Below are 18,690 nucleotides of genomic sequence, written 5' to 3' on the forward strand. Positions count from 1 at the left end.
GGAAGTATTTAGGGGAAGGGCCAGGACCTGGTGGCCTGAGCCGGCAGCTTCTCCCTCTCCAGGGGACCCACTTCCTTGTCCCATCCAGCACCTCAGCATAGACACGGGCAGGTGTCTAATCCCCCTGGAGGATCACAGCCTTGAAAGCAGACATGGTCAATGGCTAAACAAGTAACTTTCTACCTTCTACTCAAATGGCTCTAGGAGATGCAGGAGCCTGCTTCTTAATATGTCAATGTCCTAATAAAACCACCTCACTTTTCTCCTGCCAACCCTTGATTCCATTGTCACTGGGTTTTCTCCTGCCAACCCTTGAGTCCATTGCCCCCCGCTGGGTTTTAGCTGAGAGGCCTTTGTTTCTAAAGTTGGAGTAAGTCTTTGAGGCATTGTGTTGGCTAAGAATTCATTCTCGCTTTCCCAGGAGCAGATTCCCTGTGCAATGGCCAGATAAAAAACACGTATCCCATTAGTCCTGGGCATAATTTATTTTTTGCATAGGCATAAATTAGAATCTGGAGATAAAAAATTAAGAACCCAATAGTGCAGCATTTGTGACAAAAGAGCTGGGGCAGAGGCTGTGCAGGGGCCGGTGCTGGAGGAGCACAGGGTGGCCTGGGACTCGCCTTCATCCCAGCTTAGTCCCACGGGAGCCCAGTCAGGGCTTAGCCTTCCTCCCAAGGGCACCTGCCCACATGGCAGCCCCTCTTGGCAGCCGGGTTATAAGGAACTAAAATCACCCACTGCCCCACAGAACGGGGCTAGGAATCAAGCCCTTAACTTTTCAGTTAAAAAATAGACCTTGAAAAATGTTTACATAATACAGCAGGACCTGCTGGGTCAAAAAACCCTTCCTCAGGCCCCTGCCCTCCCCAGTCCCCTTCCCCACCCCCCATAGAAAAAAAGCCAGAAGGAAAACCATTGAGCAAGAGCTGAAAGAGCCCCAAAACTGTGGCTGAGGGTGAGGGCCCCTTACACCGGGGAGCCTGATTGTGATTGGGTGGGGGCAGGGCCCACAAGGCAGCCAGACCTCCCGCCATGATACCCTGAATATCACTGAGTCATCACTGGGTTACCAGGAGAGCCCAGGGAGTTCCCTGCTCCACTCTCCCAGATGCCTACAGCTTCAGAGGACAGGTCTGGGCTCCCTGCATTCAGGGGGAATGTGGCAAACACTCAGGCAGGCACACCCCAGTTCCAGCATCAGAAGAAAAAAAGCAACTAGTCTCCCCAGCAGAGGGGATTCTACAGGGCTGGCCTAGGACCCTCAGAGGCTTACAGGAGCCAGACCTTGGGTACAATAAGCCCCATGGCCCACCTCAACCCAGGACAAATACAGTGTATAGAAGCCCTCTGAGGACCTTGTGGGCCAAGCTCCCCTGGGTTGATGGCACTGGTTTCTATAAGAGCCCAGCTACCCTCTACCAGGAGCTTCCTGCCTGCTGCCCAGTCCCAACTGGTACTGTGAGCACCCTCCTCCTATAGGGCCTCAATTCCCTGCCCCAGGCCCTAGCTTTTGCCGCCTGTGGCTTTAGCATGTGCATTATTCATATACCTCCTGACAGAGCTTCCTGGGTGCCAGCCTCTCCAGTGTGGGCAAGGGGCAGTCAGGTCTTACCCACAACTGCTGGATGGCCACTCATCACCTCTCCTGCCTCAGTCCCACATGATATGCTACATATATACATCCTCCCAGGAGGGGGAAGGAGACGCCTGGTGCCTGGCACAAGAATGAAGGATGGAAAGACACTGGAGCCAGCTGTGCCCCTCCAGCCACTGCTGCTAGGAAAGCCCTGCATGTTCTTTCTCATGTCCACTGACCATTCTTGCTACTGGAAGTCAGTGCACTGATCAAGCACGTGGGGGGAATGGCAGGGTGCTGCTCTCACTCCCAGAGAAGAGGGCACGGCTGGCCTCCCAGCTGGCTGGCAACAGCACAGGGAAGGCCTAGTGGGCAGGCTCCCCGTGCACCCTGAAGCGGTAGATGCAGGTGTACTCAGGGTGGCCCCAGTTAGTCAGGATCCGCAGCTCCACCACCTGGTATGTGGCCATTTTCGGGTCCTGGGTGGAAGGAAGATGTTAAGAGTGTCATAGAGTCCTGAGACCTCACTGACAGCAGGCAGGAGGGAAGATGCCACCCCTAGGGCCTCTGCAGAGACCTGGACTTAAAGCTCCCGTCTTCAGACCTGGAGGAGTTTCCAGCTGATGGACCAAGGGGCCCCAGAAGCTTCAGAGGTCCTACAGGGACACGTAAAAATGGTCTCGCAGCTAAGTGCCAACACAGTTCATCCCAAACTGACAACCCGCAGGAGCTCTTGACCATTGTCAATGGGCAGAACTACCTTCGTGGAGAGCTTGCTGCTCTATGTTGATGTTGGGAAAGAATCCCTTTACTTTGAATTAAGCAGAATTTCTTTTCTTTCTCAAGTTGCCATCAGACCTCTGTCCTCTACGCTCAGAAGGCCACAGTTTTTGAGCCAGCTTTTAGAGCAGATCCCACCTCCGACGCCCCAGCAGTGCTCTGCTCTTCCTCTCCCCCTCCAGCCCTCCTACAGCCTCTTGGCCTCCACCCTTTCCTAAAGGCACAGCCTACACACATCTCTGGGAAACCCCAACTACTCTCACGGTTATCACCTAGGAGCTGGCACTCAGTCCATATGCCCAGGCCCTGTGACAGCTCCACTGGGCCGTCCCACAGGTGCCTCAAGCTCGGTGGCCAACCCTGCCCCCGTCTCTGCATAGCTTCTCGGCTGCCCTCTGCTCCACCTCCTTCCCTATGGCGTGCCGCCACCTCTCCTTCCTCGGACACCCTCATCAATCCTGGCTTGCTTTCCTGCGACCACTGCCTGACCGGCTCCCTCTCCAGGCTTGTCCCCCTCAGACTCACCATTTACACTGACCATATCGTCATTTATCTGCCTAAAACACAGCAGTGCCCCCACCCTCCCCCACCCAACCCTGAGGGCTGAAATTCTTCTGCCTGGTATCCAGGCCTGCCTCTCCAGGCTCTTCCTGCCACCGTCCGGTCACCTCATACCCCCTGCCTCACACTAGTTATCCCAAGTCCTCACCGCTGGCGGAGGTTGCAGGTGACCTGCATCACACTCATCTAGGCTGCCTGTCAGAGCGCAGGTTCCTGGGTCCCAGTGGCCCTAAGGAATCAACCTGGGGCGGAGCCAGGGATTCTGCATTTCTAACAAGTCACTTGGACAGCTGTCCATGCCTTGAGCTGTGGGAGGGCGGGGCTGTGGTTCCCTGCTCTGAACCCCCAGTGCCTGGCACAGGGCAGTGGATGGGGAAGGGAGTACGCCACCTCTGCTGGCATAACAGAATCCTGTACCTGAAAATAAAATGTCTGGATGGGCTCCCCGTCCTGGTTGTAGGTGAACTGGCCAAGAAGTGTCCCCTCCTGCTGCAGGTCTTCATCAAACCCCTGGAAAGAGCAAAGATGAAGAGAAGATCCTGCTCTTAAGACATGTCCTGGCCACCCGGGAGGAGTGCCTTCCCTCTGTTCCCACACCGGTCCCCTCCCACCCTGGCGGACTGCAGGGGACCTGAGCACTGGACACAGGGCTGCTATGGGGTCTGACAGACAAGTCACTTAGCTCCTTGGGCCTCTGTTTCTTCCTCCGTAGCCTGAGACACCTGGGACCAAAGTACCATTTCCCACCCTGGCACCATCTCTTCCAAATCTGCTCCCCTCCCCCAGTCGAAAGAATTACTCCAACTTTATCCTCAGCAGAGACTCCCAGCGTCCTACAGCCCTGGGCCCTGTACAGGTGGGATACTCACAAAGACAGCAAAGTCCTTGGGGGCACTGGAGATGGTACTGTTGGGTGACAAGGACTTGGGCACATGCTCTAAGGTGACAGCAGTAGGGTGGATGCGGGCAGAAAGGCGAACCACAGCAAAGCCCTGGGGCCCTTGGAAGGCCCAGCAATTGCCTGGGTGCACATCTGGCTGGAAGGGAAGAAAGCTGGGTCAGTGCAGGGCTAGTGGCAAAGAGCCCACCCTGAGTGTAGCTCTGGCAGATCTGGGACGGGACAGTCACCCAGCTACATAGGTGACCGCACAGCACCCTGCTGTCTCCCTCGCTGGGTGCCTACCTGGAGGATGACTCGAGGAGACTGGGAGTGGTACCACAGGGGGATGCCAAAGAGGCTGAGGAGGGCCGTCTTGGTCTCATAGGTCTCAGAACATCGGGTGCTGATCACACTGGCCCCTGACACAGGAAGGAAAGGCAGGGTGGGTGCCTGGGGCCTGGGCATCAGCAGAGACCATACAACCAGCTCAGCTTGGCAGCCAAAAGGACCCCAGGCTTAAAGGGCTGAGGCAGCCCAAGGGGGAAACACTATTACCCATGTCCCTCTCTGAGGACAGAGGGCAGATGCCCCAGGCCCAATCTGTGCACCCAACCCAGACAACAGAGCAGCTGTAAACAGTCTCGTCCCAGCCAAGGATGGTGCCTGGGTGGGAAATGGTACTTCCAGTGGCAAGTCCTGACTTCTCCAAGCTGTCACTTGCCTTTGTGGTGAGTCCTAGGTTGGTGGCTTCTGATAAGCCCTGCTTGCCTAGCACCAGAGCTGCTGGGGCAGATGCCAGATGCCAATAAGGGGACCAGGGTTTGATGCACACACCTCCCGATTCCAGCGCGTAGTCCACCATCCCAATGCGGTCCTCACTGTAGCGCTTCAGGGCCTGGTTTACAATGCGGTGCACCTCCTAAAACAGGCACCCAGGGCAGCTATGACAGGAGGCAGACTCATCCACCCTCGTACCCCACTGCCGGGGCCCAGGGGCTTACAGACTGACCCCTCTGTGCTTGCGCCATGCATGCCGGTCCAGGCACCCACGCCACCCACGCAGGTGTACCTCCACCCCGTACCAGCCCCAACACAAATACTGGAGCCTCCTGCATGGCACTTGCAGGGAGCTGGGAGGTGGGGAGTGTGCAGGTCTGTGGCTCCCAGGGAGGAAAGCAGTGTGTGTGTGTAAGTGGGGGGTCCTGGGGCATATTTTCTCACCTCCTCTGTCACCCCGATCACACCTTCCTTCTGCAGCCTCAGCCCCAGGCTGGCCACAGCCTCCCTCGCCGACTTGCCCTGCATCTCGGCCATGTGGGTGAGGATCTTGCTCTCCAGCTCCTGCAGCTGAGCCTGCATCTCCTCTCGCTGAAGGAGACCAGTGCGGGTTCCCCCTCCTTGAAGAAGGAACTGACTGACCCAGGCAGGGAACTGAGACTCCACCTAGGGACCAAAAAAAGGTCTCACTTTGGGATGCTGGAGGGCAGTGCCGGGCATGGACCAAGGAGCAGGGAAGGAATGCAGGCCTGTGAGGGGAGGGCCAACATGTGCCTGCTTGGGCCACATGGAGGAAAGATCTAAGAACAACCCTCCACATTCTCGATAGAAAAACAAGAACTCCCATCAAAGGAAGCTAACATCTGTGTCAAGTCCAGGACCAAGGTTCCTGGGACTAACAGGCTGCAGGGGCAGGAAGCTCTCTGCCCCATGCAGACTCTGAGGACAGATGGTTTCAGAGGGTGAGGTGTTCAGCAGGGGACTTGGACGGTCCCAACTCACGTCGTTCCTCACGGCCTGGAGCTGCTGGGGCAGCAGGCCCACTTGGTCCGCCACCGAGTTCTGCTTCAGGGTCAGGGCTGCCAGCTCCTGACGCAGGCCTGCCAGCTGGCCCTCCAGCCGCCCCAGCTCCTTCATGGAGTTCTCCCGGAAGGACTCCTGGGTCATCCTACTCCCAAAGAGAAGAGAAAGCCTTGGATCTCTGGTGAGAGGGGAAAACGAGAGGATCCCCTCACTGGCTCCGGGTGTAACGTGAGCCTGCCGCATACAGGCGAACGGAAGGCCGACTCCTGCAGGTCCCGGCTGTGAACACAGCTCCGGGGCTTGCCTCATTCTCATCCTGCTCCCTCTCTAAGCTCAGGTCCATCCTTCACTCGTCCTCAGCTGTTCGCACGCTCCACGAGCGTGGCGTCTAGGGCATAACATCTAGGGCTTGGGAAGGCAGCGAGTGAGGTCGTACAGAAAAGTTGGTGTCTACGCGAACCCACCAATCCCAGTTCCCTTGCCACGCCCCACCCCAGCCTCCACCACCTTAAGCACAGGCCCTAAGCGCATGGTCCTGCACTAGGCTTCAGCCATGCCGCTCTCTGCTTAAAACAGAACTCTGCTCCGGGGTTCTGCTCTCCAGTCCTGCCTGGCGTGGGGAGGGGCAGGCCTAGGCCAGACTGCAGGGCCCATTACCTGTGCCACTCAGACTTTAGCTGCTCGAGTCGAGCCTCGGACTCCTGTTGCAGGGAGAAGGGAGAAATACAAGTGATGTCAGGCTCAGAGCAACTGCCCTTTCAGAATCTGCTCCCTTTGCGGGGTCTTTGCTTAACCACATCCCCGCCCCAGGGTCTCCCAACCGCTCCAGCAAATGCCAAACTGGCCTCCTGGTCAAGGTCCTATGGGAGTCTCATCCATCCACTCATTCATTCAGCGTTAGACCCAACGCCATGGGCTGCTTAAAGGTGACCCTTCCTGTCCCTAGCACACTCTAGTGCGGCCCTGGGGAGCACTCCAGCCCAGGTGGGTTCAGTTCAGACAGAAGTCAGGAGACCACCCCTGCACCCCCTATCCCCCAGGTCTAAGCAGGCCCCTCGGGAGGTTAAGGTATCTCTCAGCCCTAGCACAGATGTTGAACCGGATCAGGGCCCCACTGTAGGCCCCACGTGCCCAAGCCCACCTACCTGGGAGGCCTGGACAATCTTCTTGAAGAGATCTTCTGAGTCCTGTTGGTGCTCTGCTCTCAGGGTGACTAGTTCTTCCTGTGGGCAGAATGAGAGAGGCTGAGATTTCACTGGCTGCACTCAGAGGGCCACTTACCACCACCAAGTGGTGTGATTAGAGTTCACACCAGGCCTATGTGATGGCAGACGTCAGCTCCTGGCCTTTCTGCTACCGTGCTTCTTGAAAGGGTGCAGGCCTCCCCTTGATCTTTACTGCACGCCTACGGGGTGCCAGGCACTGGGCCAGGCACCTTGTAATCTATGTGCTCACAGCTGGGCAGGGGCGTGGGTGCAGAGAGGAGCGCATCCATTTTAAAGAGGAAGAGACTAAGACTCAGAGCAAGTAATTACCAAGTGGCAGAGCTGTTTCCCTCGTGCCAGGGTGTGCAGGGTCCTGCCCCTCCACCCCACACGCCCACAGTGTCACCCACATGCGACAGTCAGCTCTCTCCCCTACCTGGATCTGGGCAGCGGTGTCCCTGCGGAAGTCCTCCCTCAGTGCAGTCTCTCGGCGGCTCACCAGCCCCTCCAGGAGTGCCAGGGTGTCCTCCTGGCTCAGGCTGCCACCACCTCCCTCACCAGTAGCCCCCTGCCGCAGCTCCAAGCGGTCCAGGCGCATGGCCTCCTTCTGCCGGCTGGCGGAATGTTCAGCAGCAAGAGCTTCCAGACGCCGCTCCAGAGAGTGCACCCGGGACAGAATGCGCTGCTCGGCCTGGCGGGGCGGGAGGGAAAGCCCCAGAGGTGAGGGACCCTTGACAACAGTGCTGCCTGAAGGGAAAGGGGAGAGAATCCCAGACATGCCCCATGTGAACACCTGCGGGACCTAAGGCTCTCAGCACACTCTCTGCCTTACAGGTGGGCCAGTCCTTCAGCAGGTAAACAGGTTCGGTGGGTGGCAGGGGTCTGGCCCCCAAGAAGGAGTGCAGGAGGGACAGTCCAAGAAGAGGACAGAAAGAAACAGCAGGATGGCCACAGGGGCTGGGTGACCTGCTGGGCTGAGCCCCCCCTCGGTGCACGTGTGCAGAGGGTGCGGGACTAAGAGCTTCAGCCACCGTCAGCCGCGTCCACTTTCTCCCTCCCGTAGCTGCCACTAAGAGACCAGGTTATCTGAAAGGCTTCCTTTTCCCCCTTTAACTGGCTGCCCGGCAGAGAAGACAGAACACAGGTCATTTGGCCTGGAGGTTGGCATTTGCTAGTGTGCCGTGAATTCTGAGAACCTTGTTGGCTTCACAGCGAAAATCTTTGCCAAGAGAAAGCATAAAACACAGTCTGTCAACACCAAAGGGCAAGGCTTTGGGTACAGAGGTTGCTTCTGATTTTCCAAAATTCCATTTTTTTTGCATGACTCAGAAAGCAAACAAACCGAAAAAGCCATGCTCCTGACCTCTGCCCCCTCCACCCAGTACCCTCATCACCTTCCCCCCCAAACCAGGCAACTATTTTATTAGTGTCTTTATGCAAATGTAACTCCTCCTCTTTGTTTTTACAAAAATGGTGGTCCTGAAATGGAATTGTATTTAACGTCTTTACTAATGGTTAAAAAAGAAAAATTTATAAATGCCAGAATATGTCATTATTTTATGAAATAATCAGATCGTGGTCAGGAAAGTAATATCTGCCAAAACAAATGGTTAGAAATGGGATTCCAAATTAAATTCAGCAAGATACAAGCGAAGTTTTAAATTTTCGTTGTGGACCTCAGGACCTGCGCACATACATTCTGGTTATTTGTGCACTTGTCACACACTCTCGCACACTGGACTGCAGGTTCTTTGAGGGCACAGCCTGGAGCTGTTTCATCTGCCCCTGGCAGACGGCAGACGTGGCCACTGTCCTTCCCTCTGCACTGCGTGTGCACACCGAGCAATGTGGCCTCACAGGTGCTCCATGGAGAGGTGGAGTCTGCTTCCCCTGCTTGAATCTAGCCTGGCTCTGGGGTTTGCTGTGGCCAATAGGATATGGGGGAAGTGACAGGGTGCTAGTTCCGAACAGAGGCCTCAAAGGGCTGGGCCTGGTTCTGCTCTCCTGGAACCCTGCACAGCCACTGTGAGACCACCACCAGGCTAGCCTGCTGGGCAACAAAAGCACAGCCCGCCCAGCTGACCCGCATCGGCCAGCTGCAGACACATGAGGGAGCCCAGCCAAGGCCAGCTTGTCCCTGCTCAGACCAGAAAAGCCAGCCAGGGGACCCACAGACTCATGAGCTAATGAAATGCTTACGCTCTGCAGCGCTGACTTAGGGGTGGTTTATCGGTGCTAATACGTAACTGACCAGGAGACTACCTGATTCATAGGAGGTGCTCAGTAAATACAGGATGTAGCAAAAGTAGGTTTACAGTGGTAAGTACACAAAACACAGTTTATTCTTGTATCACTTATTATATTATTCTCCATATGAACGACTGAAACCTACTTTTGCCCTACCCTGTATTTATGAAATTGTTGGAAAGAGATAAAGCAAACAAGACAACCTGGCTCAGTCCTCTGTCTTCTCTGCTTAGGACGGCAACGGGCCTTGGTACAGCTCTGAGTCATATCTGAGCAGGCTGCTCCCAACGCGCACCCGCTGAATGGTAGGGAAGGGGGTGCCTGGGGGGACGCGGCAGTGTCCCAGCTAGGACGGCACCTCTTCTCAGCTCTGTGTGCCAGGTACAAACGCAAACAGGCAGAGGCGGGCGCCTGCGCACTAAGATACTCACCTGGAAATGTGGGGCTGAGTCTCTGGACTCCCACACTCCATGCTGCCAGCCACCGCCCCTCGCTGCCCACCAGGAAACCACGGCAGGCTGGACTGTCTGCAGCCCGTAGGGGTAGAAATACCAGGCACCTGTGCACAGGGGAGAGGGCGGTTACCCAGGCCGGGCGGCGAGCAAGAAGGTGCACAGGGTGAGGACTTTCGTCTCATTGATGTCGGTTATCAGTAGCAGGTCTCACTCAAGTTGGCTTCTGCCCACAGGAGGTACAGGGGTGGCGCTTCCCATCCTCGGAGGCAGCGACTTCCACCTGACAGTCCCAGAGTGTTTGCATTCCCTCCTCCCCTCAGGGATCCTCATCTTCCAGAACTTGGAGAAAATAGCTAAATAGGCCAGGGGTGATCAAGGGGTAGAAGCCAGAGGTCCTGATGGTGGTTCTCAGCCCGGACTTTACATCAGAATCACCCAGGGACCACCACATATAACGCAGAGCGAACATCTATCACAAAAAGACCATGCACATAATCCAAATCATGAATTTCTGTAGAGAAGGCCTAAGAGCTTTTTTCATTTGCACTTGACAACTTTCAAGGAGACTGGAGGAGGGGAGGGAAGGTCCTGATTACACAGCAGGAAGACTTGTTGAGACTCAATGAAAGCTTTAAGGGCCATGAAGGGGTGGTGGAAACAAAGAAAGTCTCAGCCCCAATCCAAAGGATTACATATGTAACATCCCAAAGAGTTGTTTCAACAGGAGAAAAGGAAACCCGGTGACCGAAGATGTGACATGACAAGAATGAAGTTGTCAAAATCAGTGTAATAAATGCTCCAATAAAAAAAAAAAGCAAAAACATCCAGTGTCCCCCCCCCCCCCCCCAGTGGGTTCCTTGCTGTGGGGAAACCCTCCGTAGGTGAGTTTAAAAGCTCCCCAGGTGACCCTATTGAGCTGCTGGGGTTGAGAACCACTGAAACAATCCACCTGCTTGAGAGGCTGCTTGGGCTCTAGGACAGCACAAGGCTACGGTCACCCAGAGATGCTGCATCTTGCTCGAGGGGCCACCTCCTTGTGATGTGTTTACTCCTGAGCTGTGCACGTGCGTGTGTGAGGGGTGAGGGCACCTGGGAAAACCATATTGGTCGAGGAGTCTCCATCCAGTAAGATGCCACACTTGTTACTCATTGGCCAGGGGCAGGCGCAATAGGAAGCAGGTGACCACCAGGCTTCAGTCAGCCACTCTGGGCAGCCCTCACTTACTGCACTCCCCCAGCGGGTCTCCCGCCCACTCCTCTGCCTGTCGGACTCTTGATACACATCTCCTGATGCCATCAGGAGGACGTCACCAACTCCACAGGGTGAGGGTGAAGCTCACATTAAACTGAGTTAACTCATGGGAAAGTGCCTCCTGAACAAAATGCTGTACAATTAGAAAGGGTATTATTATTTTAAGGGAGATGCCCAGTTTCCAGTGGATATGAACAAGCTGTTCTTATAACAGGAAACAAAGAGGAAATCAACATTTGGTAAAATGTTCTACCTTGGTATTGGTAAAAGAAGTACAAGTTGAATAGATAATAACCCTATAACACCACTCTCTAAAAAATAATAAAGCTTGATCTTTAATTATAAATTTATACAATCATTAAAATTGAGCCTGGGAGCCATGAAGGCAACTCAGATGGAATTGTGAAATTCATGTGAAATTGTCAAATGAAAAGCTGACACAAATGTACATACATACATAAACAATGATTACAACTTATGTAACAAATGTGGAACTCCCATGCTAGAGACTGGGACAATGTAAGGCAGCTCCTAATGACGGGCATCTTACTGTAAAAGGGGTACTTACTTCTCTTTAGTACTTCAATGTTTTAATCTTAAAGATAGCTAAAGATCGAACTTGATCTTGTAACAATAATTCACTCACCCAGACTATGTTCGGATTTGGAACAGAGGGAAAATGACCTCTAATAACTATGGTTTCAAAGTCCCTGATATTTACCCCAATACTCCTGTACTAGGGCATGTTCTGGCCTAGGTGGCTCCAAGGCTCCTCTAGACATGCCAGGCAGTCCCGTGTAGCTACCCAAACTGAGGACAAGATCAGTGGGTAAGGGCATTTCCCCTTTCACCCACTGGACACCCTGAGAACACAACAGCAGCACTCAGGCAGGGGACCCAGGAGAGCCAGAAAGGAGTGGCCTAGGGCTCAGGGTGCAGGAGGTGCCCAGGAGGTGCCCAGGCTCAGCCCGACCCCACTAATCCTGCCTCCTTCCTTTTCTGGTAGGTGATCACCATCCCTCCAGTTTTCAGTTCTACTCAGCACTGCCTCCGCCCACACGCCGCCCGCCCCGCTGGTTCACCGGCCCCATTTCTGTCCTACCCATCTCTTGTACAGTGGCTCCGCTCACCGTAGGTCAGGCCAGTCAGGAGCAGCAGCAGTAAGAGGAACCACAGAAATGTCTTCAGGGATGAGAAGCGCCTGGACCAGGAGAGGGGTGGGCAGGGAAGGCAGAGGTGTCAAGAGGGCTCCAGGACCTCTAGATTCCCCCTAGGGAGTCCCTTGAGATTTTTTTCTGAGTGCTAAACTAGAGCTGAAGGGGACACCCTTGAGTGTCTCGTCTTGCCACGGCCATACTGGACTCTTTAGGGGTCTTGGAGTCATGGGGACAATTATGACCCTGTAGATTTTACCGATGCTATTAAAAATTAGTAGTGGAGTCTTTGAAAAAACTTAAAATGCAGAAAAAAATATGGAACTCCTTAAACAACATTTTCTTTTAGAAACATGAGGAAACTATTTTTGGCAACACAAATCCATCCTTGCCCCTTTTCAGCATAGCTCACCACCTACTCCAACCAGGATTACGGCCAGAGGGCCCCTGACTTCCTGCCTCACTCCTCTTTCCTCTGCCAAGGGCCCGTTCCCAAATCCTGGCCCAAGCCCCACAGCATCCTCAGGCAGCTCCTGATCATGAGGTGGAAAACCCTGAGGTCTAGGTCATCACAGGGCCAAGAAGGAAGCCAGATGTTCTGGAAACACCACTGGTGGGCTAGAGTCTAAGGCCCAACCAGCAGGAAGAGGCCAGGCTTGTCTGAAACTTCGTCTGGAACTTTCTGATTCATTGTCCAGGCAGGAGCCTGCTCACCTGGTTAAAACGAAGACATCAAGGAGGGAGGCAGCTGTCGTCAAGCGGTACCAGGTGGTGCCTACCCACCAGTAGAGGAGTCCGAAGAGCCGGCCTGGAAGAGGGACCATCAGGCCTAAGTATCGCTCCCAGCCAGCGGCAGCCTGCAGGTCGTGGCTTCAGGGCACCACTTTCTCTCCACCTGCGGTCCTCCCTGCCCACTACACCAACCTGCCAGGGTACCTCTGCCCTGTCCTCCACCTACCCAGTTCCTCTAACCCCACCCACCCACTCTGCCAACGCCCTCAGTCCTGCTCCACAGCTGTTCCTGCCCTTCCAAGTGAGGATATTCCCATGGCTCTTGGCCCCAGGGATTATTCTAGAATGAGCTTACCCCGATGGTCCTACAGTCTCTGTACAGGCTGGATACCCAGCAGCAGAGTGGGTGAGAAGGGCCTGCTGCAGGGAATGGAAACCACTGTGCACAGAATAGCCAACACCCACCTGGAAATGTGACCACCGTCCATAAAAAAGAGCCTGCCCGAGAGACAGCGTGCCTCAGCCGTGAACCTGAACTCCGCGGGTCCGTTTCCAAGTATCCTGCAGGGACGGAGGGGAAACCAGCTCAGTCTGTCCTCACCTGGAAGAGCCCTGGAACGTGGAGACTGCCTATCACTTGTCTTCCCCCTTAAACTGCGAGCTGAGACCACGGGTCATTCTCCCCCACATTCCCAGAGTGCCACGCAGGCTTGGCACCCAGTCGGTCAGTGCTGTTGACAGAGCTTTCGATAGGTTTGTGACACTTTGTTTCCTGTGAGCTCCTTGGCTTGCCTCCCTCCTCTCACATGCAATCCCTCAACCACTGTTCAGAACTAGACCAAGGGATTGGGCAACCGGTCTGGGTGAAGCCTGTGTTAAAATGCTTGCTGGAAATGAGCAAACAGTGGAGTTGACCCCAGGCCTAGTGGGGCAGGGACAGTCCAGCGTGCTGAGGGACACCCCGGGCTGGGGTTCAGGGCGCCAGGGTGGCACAGGAGGGACAGCCTGCCCATCACCTCCCCAGCAGCCCTGGAACCTGCTGGAGCTTCTCCCCGAGCCGAGGTGGACGGTGCGGCCTACCTCCGTAGTCATCCTCAGAGGAGTAGCCAGAGGAGGACCCAAGGAAGTCCTCGGAGAGCTTGGCCTCTACCAGCCCGTTGATTTTGCTGTTCTCGGTGCCACCTGTGTCTCTCCTCCTCCTCACCCGCAGGTCCTCACCTGAGGGGGGAAGAGCAGGGCTTTTCCTGGGGCACAGAGATGCTGAGGAGGTTATTCCAGAGGCCTCGGGGGACCCGGATGGAGTCTGCCCTTGGCCTCTCCCAGCTCTCTGGGTCCCTGTGGCGGTGAGCTGGGCCCAGCCCCTCTGTCTGCTGGGCTTGGAGCAGCTACGTAGCTACTTGATCATCTAACGGGGCCTGGAAGTTCAGACCCCTGGCTGCTCCCCCAGGGGCTGCTGAACCCAGGAGCCCTTCCTCTGGCCCAGCAGGGATGGAAACCTGGGGGAAGGAGCCCGCACTTGGGACCTTAAGTTTCTGGAGGAAGCAAAGCCCCAGGAGAAATGTTCCAGATACTCACTCCAATAGGGGTCACTATGCAGCTGGTCTTCGAGGATGGAGCTCCTGGCAAGGGAGGCGGCCCGGGGGCTGCCAAAGTAGGACTCCCGGACCACGGACTCGCTGTAGTAGGTGTGCGTGTCCGAGGGGCCCAGCTGTGGCGCTGGGGACAGGCGCTTCATGTTGCTGGATTTCCTCTTCTGGGTCCTGCGGGGTCAGCCAGGAGGGAAGCAGGAGAAAAGGGAGGTGAGCCCAGCCCCCACAGGGAGCTGGGGACTCCACCCTGCCCCCCAGCAATGAGCGGGTTGGCCTTGTTGCTAGGCAACTAACAGCTCCGACTACAGGCGGACTGCAGAGCAGAGCACAGGTAGCTTCTCTCTAGTTATCTCCAGATCTCATTAGCAGGTAGGCCAGATCCTCAAGGTGATAGTCAAGATTCAAATCCAGGCCTCTAACTTCAAAGCCAAGTGTTTTCCTCATGCTTCTTAATGGATTAGTAATTTCTACAGGCCACTGAAAACCCAGACAAACCCAACCTGGTCTCCAGGAGCCTCAGGGGCTGCTACGACGGCTCATGTCCTCAAGAGGGGCAGGATGAGGCAGGTGCCCACCTTACACATTTCCTGATGACCCTGGGGCCCACTGCTCTCCTTGGCTGCTTGGCTGGCCCTACACTTGGTGAGACACACGGGTGTGGGGCTGGGGACAGTGTGCAGATGGGCACACCCATCCATAGCAGAAGGGGTTTCTGTGAGCCCAGCTGGCATGTCAGGTTTCCAGCCTGGCTTTTTCCTGAGCTGCCTTTCCCCACTTCCTGTTCTCTGACCGCGAGGGCAGCGCCTGGCTTCCAGGAGGGAGAAGACGGGATGCTTGTCCTCGCCTCCTCGTAGGGCTGGATGTCCCCTTGACTGGACATGGGCATCTTATCTCTGCCCATGAAGGTCACAGGGAGAGGCCGTGCAGTGAGATGGCGAGCCCTCTGCTCTGCGCATCGGCACCGTCCACAGGGGGCTGCGATCCCCTACCTGAAAGGACTGTCTTTAAACAGTGTGCTCTGGCTCCCCGCCACCGAGCTCCCGCCACTGCTGCTGCCGCCATCATCGTCCCCCTGCGAGTAGCGCGTGAGGCGCTGGCTTCGACGAGACATGATGAGGTGGGATGGGGACCCTTCCCCTAAAGAGAGTCTTGGGAGAGAAAGGAGGACAGGTGAGGCTGGGTAGATCCTCCCTGGGGGAGGAGAGACGAGGCATTTTCTCAATCAAAACAGCCTGAGATGCGCACCGTTCCCTGGGCTCACTCAGTGCCCAGCTGGCCTCTTTCCACAAGGTTTCCTAATTTTCAGTTTATGTGACACTGAGCTCCCTGAGAGCCAGAACTGTACCTTCGCAACCTTTGACATGTGGGCACACAGGAAATGCTAAATGAATGCCTTTGATCGCTGCTGCTCTGCACAGACCCTGTAGCCCAGCTGTTTCCCTGTAGCTGTTTCCCTGGTGGGACAAGCTTTTCTTTCTTGTAGCCCTACTCACTGATCAGGGCCCCAGTCAAACTGCGACTCCAGAACACCTTTCCCTGGTCCAAGCCCCCTGCACTCTAACAGTGGCTGTATGCACTATCCCCTTGGCTGGTTACTCTCCTGCAGCATCAGGATACCCCAACATGACAGTGATGATTAAAACACTATAAATGCCTCCTAGGTACCTGGCTCCTTACATCCCCATTTCTGATCCTACAAACAAGGGAGACATCATTAGTCCCATCATACAAGGGAGGAGCCTGTAACACAGATGATCCATGACTTGCCCACAGCTACCCAGCCCTTAAGTGACAGAGCCAGGGTTTGAACTCAGATCTCACATGTGACAGGGCCTGGATCTTTCCGCCCCACCATGAAGTTTTCAAGTTGTTTCAGGAATGTGTTGTATGTCCCCAAATAGAGTCTTTTATATCCTCAAATATGTTCAGAACAGGCTGTAGACAGAGTTGTTACACAATAAATATTTGTTAACAAACTAACAAAACAGGTTGTGGAGCAGCAGTGTGAAATCACAGGGGCAGGAAATCGGGGACTCAGAGGAGGCCCGGGTGAGACACCTGGCAAAAGGCACCGTTCTGCCACCTGAGACCTAACAAGCTCTAGAAACCCAAATTCAAAATCTTGGATTACCAATGTGAGGCGTGTCAACGTGCTGCCTCCGCCAGCCCATGTTACAGTCATTGTCACTTAGGCCCACTCAAGGGGTCCTTGTATTTGTGATCTGCTGTCACTTCCAATATTCCTGGTTGATCCTTAAATTACTAGTTCTCTGGGTTGTGTGGTGGGCACAGACTCTCACACACCCCAACTCAGACTGTGGAAACCAGAAGGTCTGGTTAGTCCAGTCGGAGAATTCTAGAAAGTCCTCTTCTGAAAAGCAAGCGGCCTCATGTCTTGGTCTTATTGGCATCTTCTCAGGTGGGATGTTCACCTGACATCCTTCCCTGGTTCTAGCGGGCGTTGGTGAGGGACTGACTGGTGGCAGCCAAAGCAGGAAGCTGGCCTGGGCTCCTCTGTGTTTCAGGCCTTATAAGGCAATTCCCTCCCCCTGCTGCCCTCCCCACCTGAGAGGCCAGCTGCCCACACAGGCTCCTCCTCTTAGCTCTGGCCCCGCAGAAGTGGAGGCCTTCGCTGGGCGGTGGAAACAAAGCACTGTGTTTACACAATACTGGAGGCTCGGGCTGGCAAGAATATAAATATTCATACGGGGGTGGGTGGGAACTGTCAGTGCGACAGCCCAGCGTCCCAGAGGTGCCTCTTAGTCTTTCCTGTGGCAGGCTGGGGTCGCAAGACAGTTTGCAATCCAGTTGGGGTTTCACAGGCTGAAAAAAGGTCAAGGCTTCATCTCCCAAAACAGAACAGGAGATAAGCCTCTAGCAGCTCCAGTCTTTTGCATATGAGGACAGACACCACACACACACCCCTCCCCACTTCTGAGCTGAGCCACATCCTTTCTCAACTCCACCTTCCTCCACCCCCACCCATCACAAACTTCTACGGCAGTCTCTCTCCAGCGTTAGACTTAACATGGACCTTGGGCATCTTCCACGGGCCATTTGCCCTCCCGCGCATCTCACACTCCGTCTCCCCCCGGGGCCAGTAAAACGCTCCAGGTGCCAACTCCCTTCGTTCCCCCCCGGCTGAACCCGCAGCGATTGTTACCAGCCACGCGCCTTCCCCGCCGCTCCGCTCCCAGCCACACTCCCGCCCCCTACGTTTTGATTTCTCTTTAGAACTCAACGACATGGGCCTTCCTCCCGCTCCCGGGGCTCCGGCAGGCGGAGGCGGAGGGCCGCCCGGCCGGCAGAAACCCGGGCACTGCCCTGGGCTGGTTTGAGGCGGCCGGGTCCGCGCTCCCCCCCGGGGAGGTGCTGCCGGGGGAAGTCCCGCCCGGGGACGTCCGCGGGTCGCGGGGCGCGGCGGGCGGCCCCGGGGGCGGGGGCCGGCGGCGATGAGTCAGGGCGGCGGGCCCGGCGCGGCGCCGGCTCCCCGACCGGCCCAGGGGCGTGCGCCGGGCGGGGCGGGAGCCCGGCCCAGCCTGGCCCGGGGAGGATCCAGGCCTGCGGAGCTCGGCCCAGTGATGACCCCGGGGCCGGGCCGGGCCCGGCGGCCGCGGGGAGGCAGGCAGGGCAGGCCCCCCACCCTCGCCCCGCTCGTCGGCTCCCCGGAGGCCCACGCCCGCGGTTACCTGCTGCCGCGGCTGCTCCCCGCGGGGTCGGCGGCGTCCGAGGCCCGCCTCGCCACCCGGCGCGCCCCCTTCCCGCGTCGGGATCCCGCGAACGGCTCTCGGTGCGGCGGCGCCCGGAGAGCGGCGGCGCGGGACGGAGCGGGAGGCGGACAAAGCAGCCCGCGCAGAACTGTCTGCGCGAGTGGGGCCGGGCGGCGCGCGCGTGGCCGAGTGTGTATGTGTGCACCTGTCAGTCAACCCTGACAGGCCGCCGCCCATTGGCCAGGCCCCGCCCGCTGCACCGCCCACCGCCGCCGCCCATTGGGCGGTTTGAACACAAAGGCCCCGGCTCGCCCCGCCCGCCGCGTGGGCCCCGGGGGCCTGGCGCCCGGTTCGCAGTCTCCGCGTGGGAGACGCGGGCGCGAGGGCGACGGCTGGGCGCGGAGAACTCAGCTGCAGCCCGCGGGTGGGCGCTCGGCCGGGCGTCACTGCGCACCTGACCCCGGGTCCAGTGGCTGGAAACACGTGAGGGCTCCGGGCGCAGCCTCCCGGACGGCCCGAGGCGGCGGGGAGCGGGGAGCGGGGGCGCCTGGCCCGGGCCCACGAGGCGCTGCGCCGTGTAGTTGGCTCCCCCGCGAACCCAAAAGGTTGTCAGGGGCGCATGCGTAGTTGTCCTCTTAGCCTGGCCTTTCTCCACCCATTTTACAGATACGGAAACTGGCTCACGGAGGTTTTAAGTGATTTGCTTAAAGTCGCACAGCTAGAGCAAAATTGAGATGAAAAGGTTC

The 18,690-nt window shown here is 56.6% G+C and overlaps 1 protein-coding gene across 1 annotated transcript; it reads right to left on the reverse strand.

Annotated features, from left to right (window-relative positions):
* Window positions 1–470: 470 nt before the first annotated feature.
* Window positions 471–17,997, reverse strand: SUN2 (Sad1 and UNC84 domain containing 2). Its single transcript, XM_087814928.1, has 18 exons — window positions 17,924–17,997; window positions 15,224–15,382; window positions 14,221–14,405; window positions 13,726–13,863; window positions 13,111–13,206; window positions 12,628–12,721; window positions 11,890–11,960; window positions 9,484–9,611; window positions 7,242–7,496; window positions 6,746–6,823; window positions 6,258–6,301; window positions 5,580–5,745; window positions 5,022–5,243; window positions 4,635–4,719; window positions 4,104–4,219; window positions 3,790–3,957; window positions 3,338–3,430; window positions 471–2,058 (listed from the first exon to the last, which is right to left on the reverse strand). Exons 2-18 carry the CDS (start codon window positions 15,343–15,345, stop codon window positions 1,945–1,947), a joined length of 2,175 nt encoding a protein of 724 aa, XP_087671054.1. The 5' UTR covers window positions 15,346–15,382; window positions 17,924–17,997; the 3' UTR covers window positions 471–1,944.
* Between the last annotated feature and the right edge of the window lie 693 nt (window positions 17,998–18,690).

This window comes from Miniopterus natalensis, chromosome 2 (assembly GCF_054644295.1).
Source record: "Miniopterus natalensis isolate mMinNat1 chromosome 2, mMinNat1.hap1, whole genome shotgun sequence".
Lineage (NCBI taxonomy): Eukaryota > Metazoa > Chordata > Mammalia > Chiroptera > Miniopteridae > Miniopterus > Miniopterus natalensis.